We start from the raw sequence: 9,730 nt of genomic DNA on the forward strand, positions 1-9,730 counted from the left end.
CTGCATAAAAAGCAGTAGTAAGAGTCTGTTTGTATGTGAGTGTGTGGTTATACCTGATGCCAGTGAATAATGTTCCAGCAGGCAAAATGTGCATATGCATCCATTTGACTTGAGAGAAAGCAGAAGTGTTATAAGGGCAGGGATCCACTGCTGTGCCAGAATAAAGCTGTGAAGGACCTGAGCAACATACTGCTGCTGTGTTAAAACCCCATTCTTCAAATTTCAGAATATTGAGGAGAGACTCATATATATGTGATTTTACAGTAGGAATGCATATGTAGAATTTTCTCCCTTTAGGAGAGTCTTCTCCACATTAGTGCTTAGTCATATGGAAAACATCATTTGGGGGGTGTGTATGGGCTTTTTTTTAATTCCAGTTTCTACAATTTGTACGATTCTTTTTAAATAGTGCTGTGCTTCATCAGTAGGAGAAGATTCTGAATAGGCTGTTGGCTCGAGCATAATGAGGCTACATGTGTGGGAGCTTTTTATGGGATTACTTGTTAAAATACCTCAGTATGAGTGGTCAAGGGCCACTGGAGAACAGACATGTGGAAGGTCTGCAAGAAAGAAAGGTAGCAGCCAGCGTAAAGGAATGAGATCTTACTGTTAAGAGAAACGTGAAGAAGCAGATTTGAGTTTTGGCTGGAAATGTTCTGATGCGTAGCGACCAAAAAGAAACATACTCTTATGTTCAGATGATCTGGATGTCTTCCTATTTAGGAAGGAAAATACGAATTGTGCAAAAGAAAAAAGATCTTTCTCTGTCCGTTTGTCCATTTTAAAAAACCTTTGTTATTTGTCCAACTTTTCTTTGTCTTAACCCCAGAAGAGGGGACACTGAGAGACATCACAAGATGAGACCATTCTGAATTCAGCCTTTCCTCCTTGTGTGATTTGAATGTGCCAGGTGGCACATCTCATCATTAGCTTAGGTCCTATTTGGCATTACTTGAAAACCCCAACACATTTCTCTATGTCTGTGGAACTGTATGTGGACATAAATCAGAAAAATTGTTTTCCTTCAAAATTACTTGTATTACAAGCTTTATTTGTATCAGCGTCTTCTTGGACATGCTTACTCTGTTCAGATTTTGTGTTCTGTCCTCAGCTATGTAGCAGAAGATACTGCAACAAACTTTTCCCAGAAGAAAAAGCAGAACTGTACTGAGTGAATAAGAGTCTGGGAGAGAGTTTGTCATGCTGTGCAAGGCTGCTACAGATCATAAAATCATCGAATGCCTTGGATTGGAAGGGACCTTAAAGATCATCTAGACCCAACCCCCCTGCCATGGGCAGGGACTACAGACTAAACATGCAGCAGTATCTACCTAAGACTGTTCCAAAAGATGTGAGTTTTGGGCCATGATGAACCTTTTCTTGCCAAAGTGTGGTTTAGGCATGCCTGGTAGGGTCCCCTACTACAGACCCACTCACAGCACCACCTATTACACTCCTGGCACTATTGTAAGGAAATCTTTGGTGATTCAGAGCATGGGGTCTTGGATTACTTTGTGCTGTGAGAATCTGCTGTCTGTACTGAGCAAACAGGTTGTTACAGAAGGGGAGGACTTTGCTTCCCTTAACTAGAAACCTGCCTTTGCCTCCACCGCAAAGGAATTCTTCTCTCTGACAGCTGAAAATGAAACCATCAGTTACTGGTTTTCCCCATTTTCACATGTCAAAGACTTTTTCCTCTCCTCAACTTGAGCAAACATGCACTTGGATGCACAGCAACAACCTTGCGAATCAGAAAGGATGCGGGCTGTCTCATCTGACCAGCAACTGGACAAATGCAAGACTGCACACCTTTATGGAGAAGGGCAACAGAGAGAGAGACCGTGAATGCATATGTACAAGCAACTTACTTCTGCTTTGACTGCCTTGCTTGTGTCTTCTGCTGCAGTTCCTCATCTGTCTCCACCAGCAGACTGATTCACTGGCAGAGACTTTTGCCAAAAAAGGAAATAAAAATCCACTTACAAGAAGTAGTAGAGTGCTGTGTGATGTCTGCAGGTATAGGAGGGCATTTGGCTATTTGGCAGTGTTGAAGGAGTGGAGTTATTTTATTATAAACAGCACCATTGCATGACATTCTGAAAGACCAAATTTTGCACCATGGAGCGGGAGAGATAAAGAGGCATCTAACCTGTGGTTAGGATGTTTAGCAGGGGCCTGGAGGATTCTTGTGTCCTGAAGCTATGACAGATCTTGACCTGTACTGCTGCCTGTCTCAGGGAGTGCTGAGACCGTGTTATTTCGGAATGAAAAGGAGGAAGAGTCCAGCTTTTCTCAACACTTTTTACCTAAGAACACAGTCTCTCTGGTGTGGTTTGTACAGAAGCTGGTCACTGGTTCCACATCTGTCACTTGTTTGCTAAACTGCTGTTTGCAAATTGCTCAGGGACAACTCTTCTTTGTTAGAGAATCCCAGAATAAAAATACAAGTGATTTGAAAAATGTGTATTTAGAATCGTGCACACATTTCTAATTTACTGAACGCCACAACACACAGTGACCAGTTTGCTCTGAATTAGCCTGCTCCTGCAGGGATTCTCAGGTATTGAATTAAGTTTGAAAACATCGTGCTAACTTTGTCTCAGGAAGGATGCTAACAAGATTTCTTGCTTCTTCCAAGCAATTTCCGTGGACTCTATGAAATCATAGTATCCTTGGAGACCTTTGCCTATCTGCTGAATCAGTTGTAGTCAGTCCAGGGGTTCAGAAGCCACTGAAATTGGCCTGGTGCAGAAAATTCTCTGGAATGTGGGTGCTAATCATCTGCTGTCTTGTGTAGGCAGAGTGAAGTAAGTCTTTGTTAGTAAACAGAACCTGAGAGTAACTACAGAAACAGTTCTGCTTTATAAAGTAGCATGCTGTCTGTGGAAAGACCAAGAAAGTGATTTCTCAATGAAAAACTTTACAGCTTGGCAAGTCTGGTATATATCAGTGAGAGATACAGAAGACCTTTCTCTGCTCTATTGCCAGCTAACACCATTCTACAACTTTTTTGGTGAGAATTGTCAGCCTGGAATGATCTGCAAGATTTTACCCAGTTGCTGTGCTCCGTGGAGGAGTTTGGTTGAGGTATTTTTGACTTTTTTCTTGTCTTTTTTTAAATAAATACTTCCCCTTCTTAACATGCATTGGCATACTGGTGTTAGGAGAGGTAGTAGTAAACCACTATGTTGTTATCTGGAACAGCTGAGCAACTTAAGGTTTCTTTCAACAGGTTGTAGTTTATAAATTCTAACAACCTAGACAGTTGATGTAGGAGGGTGTCCATTCCTTGTGATCTGGATGGGAAGAAATATTAGCAAAGGAGTTTCTTTTTACCTTTGGAGTGTTAGTCACTCCTCTGTGTCTTTTGGCCTACAGAATATTCACCGCATGATGAAAGATCAAGCTATTGGGAGGATCCCAGTGAGGTTTGTTGCAAGTAGGTGTAGTGTACGTTTCTGTTACAAGGCAAACTAATATTCTTGTGGTAAACAGCTACTGAAAGGGTTAGAACTGGTGCCAGCAAACTAACGCTACAATCAATGGAACTATGCTACTTTAACCAGAGAAGGGTAGAGACAGTACGAGTAATTTTAAATGGCCTTCCACCTCACTGGAGAATGACGATGAAAATGGTATGGAAATATAAGTTCTCAAATGTACGATAGAGATCTTGGACTTGGACAGTTACATACATATGTTTTAAACTTGTTTAAAAATATGCTTGCAACATAGGAAACGCAGATTTAAACTGTAAAGGGCAAAGAGATTTTGAGGTCTTCAGAGCCATGAACACTCAAAGAGGATGGTGAAATCAACAGTAATTCTCTTCCCAAGGAAGCTCTACTGCAATTAACATATAACATTAGCAGGTTAGACATGAATCATAGTAATTGTTTGGGCTGGGCTGGGTTGAGAAGACTGAACAAAAGGTGATGAAAGCAGCTGGCCTACTTCATAAGAGACTGAAGAACTCTCATTAGACGTGGGGGGATCTGGTTGCTTCCCTTTTCTCAGTAGGATTTTGAGATATTCTTGTAGAGGGTTTGGGATGTGTTTTAGTCAGAAGTAGCTTAGGTGGCAAACTAGCTACCGTTCATATTTGTTTTAAGTTTTAGGTTTATGCTTTTTTTCCTTTCTTCCCCTCCCTTTCTTCACTTGTGAAATTTTCTTCCTCTCTCTCTCTCCCTCCTCCCCTCTTCAGCCTGTTTTACTACTTTCCTTTTTAGGCAACTGGAGGCTACTGTTGCAAAAATTACAAAGGAAAATGCTCCTCTGTTGCAACTTGTTCTGTCAGTCTCCCGTAAACTGCTGTGCTCATGTTTGCCTCCCTTGGTTGGGTTTCTGAAGAAAGTTGCTTCATGCTACGGAGTAGAAATCATTTAAAGGAAATGTAGCTTAAGAAGAAGTTATACTTTTGAGTTAAATATTAACCAGATTCAAACAAGCTGAAGAGCATTTCGGGTGAGGTTAACTTGTTGGGTTGGTGAACAGGAACGAGCTCAAGCAGTGAAGAATAGGCATGGGGATACTCTATTCAGAGGTACGTGACCATTTTCTGCGCAGTGACTGAAGCTATTGAAGATACAGGTATTCACTGGGTTTGGTTTGCTCCCTTACACAGACTTACACGGAGCTGGAAGTTCTTTTCCTCCTGTGCTTTGGCTATTATAAGTACTGTTTGTAGAAGTAAAGATAATGCAATAACCAGTGTAATTGTTGTGACTTCACAAGTACGTGTTCAGCATTTTTTGTTGTTCTGTGTTCAGTTCAGAATGATTCTGAGAACGACGCAAGCCGCAAACAAGTGCGCAAACTGCAGACAGCTCCTTGGCTTATGTTGAATACAGATTATAAAGCTAATGTCTAAGGAAATACTCCCCCACATCATTGTGTTAGGAATGTGGGGTTTTTTTATCTCTTATCTTTATGAGTTTGTCCCCAGACTGTGGTCCATTTAGCATACGCCTGGATTTTAGCATAAGTGCTACCTAAACATATTTGTTATTTTAAAAGACTTTCCATTTGTGCTCTTGGGAGCAGAGGAAGATGTTTGTCCTTTTGGACTGTGAATACAGAGGGTTGCACTGCTGTTTCTTTTACTGGGGATAGCATTACATAGCTCTTCCTATGAAAGGTTACATTTCTGTGCCGAAAGCCACCCTTTTATTTTTAAAAGGCTATTAAATGAAATCAAGTGTCTTCTCTTTACGTATTGTAGGGAGCTTGAATCTATGCATCTGTAAGGTGATCAGCTGGGTAATCTGCACCGTATTTTGAACGGATTTGTTGCCTCTCTCCAGATCTACTACTCTGAGATAGCACTGCACAAGAAACCAGTGTCATCTAGTTTAATTAAAATGATGTTTAGAGAAGGTTCAAATGCTGCCGTATCTCCCATGATTATTTATTAATACTTTCATATATATTAGTTCTCTTCCTTTAAAAATTTTGAGTGAGATGTAGTTTTCTGCATGAAGTAGGGTTCATTTATACAGTACAGAAATCTAGAGAAGCGCAAATAAGTGCAAGTTGTCTTTTCTGAGGAGTATAGATTGGATAGCAGTGCATTCCTCAGCATCACAAACACGATTTAGACTTTTCTGTTTAATTTGTAGCATGCCTCTAGGTGAACTTCAGTGCACAGGAAGAGGCTGTGGATTGGTTCAGAATATCTGGATGTTATGAAGTGACTCCTTTTTGTCTAAACAACTGCAAAGCATTTATGTAACTTAGGCAGTCCCCTGCAGTTCTCAGAGGAGGAAGCGATTACAATCTGAAATTGCTCTCCCAGTTTAAGGCTTTACCTTAGCTTCCTTGCTATTGGCTGAATGCTTTGTGCTTAGTGCCATGCCTTTAACCTTTATTTCATGTGTGGTAAAACTTGCTGAGTAGCTCATGGTTTACTTTAGTAAACCTGCGCAGAGGCAAATTCAAGAAGCTCTGAAAACAAACAGAAAAATTCAGGAGTGGCAGTTCATCTGGATCCAAGTAAACTACCAGGTCCTGATTTCAGTTAAGTGATGCACAATTGATTAGAAAAAAAAGAATTAAAAAAATAAAAAAATAATTTGTGTAGAGGTGGTGTCCTTCTTCCTGACAGCAATTATTTTTTTACTTTTCTTGGACCCCATATCTGCTGATCTTGTACTGAGTGATCTCAGCCATGAAAACCCTTGCTTTCCTACTTCTCCCCTTTCCTGAAGTGTACAGGAGTACTGTAGAAAGAGAAAGTCTAGTCTAACTATAGAGGTTTTGCTTTAAAATTGCTTATGCAGTTTTTGTTTGAACACCTGACTTGGGCAAGCACCTCTCAGTCATTGCTGTATCTCATCTGCAGCCTCTAATTTCCAGACTCCAGTGGCCTGCCCGTTGCTCTCTTCAGTCGTGTAGAGCTATGTGCTCTTGTTCATGTTAGCCTCGATGGTGTGGCAGGGAAAAGGCACCCTTCTGCCATATGTCTTGTGCAGTGTCACGCTGTCAGGTTCCAGCAGGTCCAGGGAGGTGATCATCCCCCTGTACTCGGCACTGGTGAGGCCGCACCTCCAGTACTGTTGAAATTCTGGAGCGTGTTCAGAGAAGAGCCACAAGGATGGGGAGGGCTCTGGAGAACAAGCCTGATGAGGAGCGGCTGAGGGAACTGGGCTTGTTTAGCCTGGAGAAGAGAAGGCTGAGGGGAGACCTCATCACCACCTCCAACTGCCTCAAGGGAGCTTGTAGAGAGGTGGGTGCTGGGCTCTTCTCCCAGGTGATGGGGGATAGAACAAGGGGAAACGGCACCAAGCTGTGCCAAGGGAGGTTCAGGTTAGAGATAAGGAGGAAGTTCTTTACTGAGAGGGTCGTCAGAAGCTGGAACAGGCTGCCCAGGGAGGTGGTGGAGTCACCATCCCTGGATGTGTTTAAAGAGCGGGTAGATGAGGTACTTAGGGATATGGTTTAGGGGGTAGACAGGAACGGTTGGACGTGATGATCTCAGAGGGCTTTTCCAACTGAGCCATTCTGTGATTCTGTGATCACGTGCCTCTTGTCTGAATGTTCGGTGGTGCTGCAAATGTGTGAGGCAGTTCAAAGAGGAGCTCGCTTCCTCTTTACCTAAGCTGGAATTGGTCCTGCTCACTCTTCTTTCAGACCTAGAGCTCTTGTCTGTGTTGAGTGTAATGTTTGATGTGCCAGGTCTTCCCTGCTGCATTGTGGAGGTAGGCTAGGTCTGTTCTGGGATCTCTGGGACAGTCAGGCCACTGGGGTTTATAAATAATGTGGTGTAGGTGAGACACCACATGGTTGCCAGCAACCCCAGAAGTTGAGCTTAGTTCCCACTGGTGCTGTCTTCAGGTTTTTTTGTTGTTGGAGCACTGGCCTTTGTTTCTCACAGGTGCCTAAAGGAGATGCCATAGACTTTACGTCTGTGTTCAGTTGCCAGTGCATCCCTAGTGAAGGAAGCTGCAGGGGTTCTCCTGGCTGTCCTCCACTGCCGTGAGATGTTTGCACTCATAGTCCTGCTCCTCTCCACAGCTGAGCCCAGCTCTGAGACGTGAACTTTGGATTCTTGTGATGCTGCTTCTGTCTTGCATTTGAAGCCCAGTTATTTTGAGTATGTACCTCATGGGTTTATTTCCCTCTTGTGTATGACAGGTGAATAACAATAATGTAAGAACCATAATGTGAATCAAAGGCTGGTTGTTAAGCTACATTATTGGCAGGGGCTTCATAACCACAGAAATCCCTGCACACTTCTCAAGCTCCAGCCTGGAGCCAGTCATGTTTTGTGCCCATTCTGCTGCTACTGGAAGCCTGTTTTGAAGCTTTATTCAGCATATGGCTAGAAATGTCTTTCTAATTTTCATGCTAAACTTGGCCAGATATATCACCTTTTTTACTTTGTTTCTTGAAATTAATTGGCTCTTCTTCTGTAATGTTTACTTTTAAATTTATTTATTTTGGATCACCTACAGCCCTGTCTTTTTTCTTCCTAGTCAAGCTAAGCAAATCAGTCTTTCTTCAGGTTCTTCATACTCCTCTGTTCTGTAGAGGTTTTATGCTCCTGCCACAGCTTGGTCTCATTTTTGGACCCAGATGACAAGAACTGTACCCACTATCCCAGTTAAATGCCTTCTGTAACAGCTCTCTCTCTTTTCTGTGAGAAAGACTGCCTAATGGAACGTTTGCCACGGCCTTTCTCACACAGGTGACTCATTGCCACCTATTTGTAATTTTTCTTATCTTTATTCTTTCCTAACACATTTTTTCTGAAGTCTTATTATTATTGATATAAAAATAATGAGTTTATAGTTGCTTGGATTGCTTTGTTCCCTTACTTAAATATTCCACTACTATGTTTCCTCCTCCAGTCATGAAGTAGCGTTTGTCTGTTTGGGAGGTATATGACAAGTCTGATATATGGGACTTTTCACCTTGCTTTGGCTAAAGGAGTCATTTTCTAGAATGCAAACCAGCAGAGCGGGCCTCAAGAGAATCCCGTAAAACCAGGAAAAAAGTTTGTTTGTTTGTTTGTTTTTAATATGAGTGGAACATACTAATGCAACAAGGAATCAGTTCTACAAAGAACACCCGCTGTAGTGCAATAATAATAATAATAATTCATCATAATTTAAAAAACACTTTAAGTACATCAATTACCAGTGTACCAATTAGCTGTTGGAATGGAGGAGAATTGCTTCCTCACGTTCTCTATGCCCTGGATGTTTTCTGAGACCAGATAGTTTCAGAATGTAGCAGAGCACGTGTGACTCTCGTGCGCGGTCTCTGTGCATGACTTCAGTGCCAGATAATGTAGTCTCTTAGGGAGCGGTAAGTGCTTCATCATTATTCATGGCCGTGGAACTGGATTTGACAGTAGTCAAAGATTTAGAGAAAGATCTTTTAGAAGAACGCAGGCAGGTGTGCAAACTTACACTATTACGTGTATTCTTTGTAGATTTTTGTCTGATATAATAAAAACAAAACAAGAAGTAGTACAAGGTCTGGTGAGCATGTAAATACTCTCCTTGAGAAAGAAAATAACTGCTCTTATGCAGCTGTCCAGAAGACCAAGCAGAAATTACGCTGGTAGTAAATTGGTGTTGTAGATCAAAGAAAAGAAAGTGTAAATAAGTTGAATCTTTTTAATGGGGAGTTTGGGGGAAAGTTAAGTGCAGGGGGAGTGAGGAAAGGGCTCAGAGTTCATGGCTGGATCTTGTTTCTGTACTGTATTTAGGATGTGATAAAAGGGGGACAGGAAGCAAAAACTCCAGATAAAATGTAAAGAAAATTACTGTCTTGGAAAAGGGTGCATGAAAACCTTGGTATGGAAGACAGAAGAAAAGAAAGAAACTTACTCTCTTTTTGACTGGAGAACTTAAAATGCTACTAGTCTGCCAGACTTCCCACTGTTATTTTCTGCCTGTATTAGACCACTAGAAACTTGTCATGCTCCTGTCATTCTCAGCCTTTCCTCAGTCTGAATTCTTGCTGCTGGAGAAGGAAGGAATTGCAGGTTAGGTCAAAAGTGTGCAGAAATACTGGACAAAGACTCGAGCAGCAAGCAGCTCTCAAAAGTTAAGCAGAATCTGAGCTGTGGGCATACCTGCGTGTCATTTTTTAGGTATGAAGTTTAACTTCAAGGCCTAGAAAAGAAATATTGCGAGAGTTTGCTTTTCAGCTTTCACCTGAAGTGTGTTTTTGTTCTGGGAACTGATACCTCTTGTTCAGCAGTGCTTATCCAAAGGGAAAG

The 9,730-nt window shown here is 41.8% G+C and overlaps 1 protein-coding gene across 1 annotated transcript in view; it reads left to right on the top strand.

The window, feature by feature from the left end:
* Positions 1-4,522: 4,522 nt before the first annotated feature.
* The window catches only part of ANKRD22 (ankyrin repeat domain 22), a 9,591-nt gene continuing 4,383 nt past the window's right edge, over positions 4,523-9,730 (top strand). Inside the window, exon 1 of the mRNA XM_010180084.1 lies at positions 4,523-4,543. Coding sequence (XP_010178386.1) covers positions 4,523-4,543 — 21 coding nt within the window. The remainder of the gene's footprint in view (positions 4,544-9,730) is intronic.

Source organism: Mesitornis unicolor, unplaced genomic scaffold, assembly GCF_000695765.1.
Source record: "Mesitornis unicolor isolate BGI_N332 unplaced genomic scaffold, ASM69576v1 scaffold25112, whole genome shotgun sequence".
Classification (NCBI taxonomy): Eukaryota; Metazoa; Chordata; class Aves; order Mesitornithiformes; family Mesitornithidae; genus Mesitornis; species Mesitornis unicolor.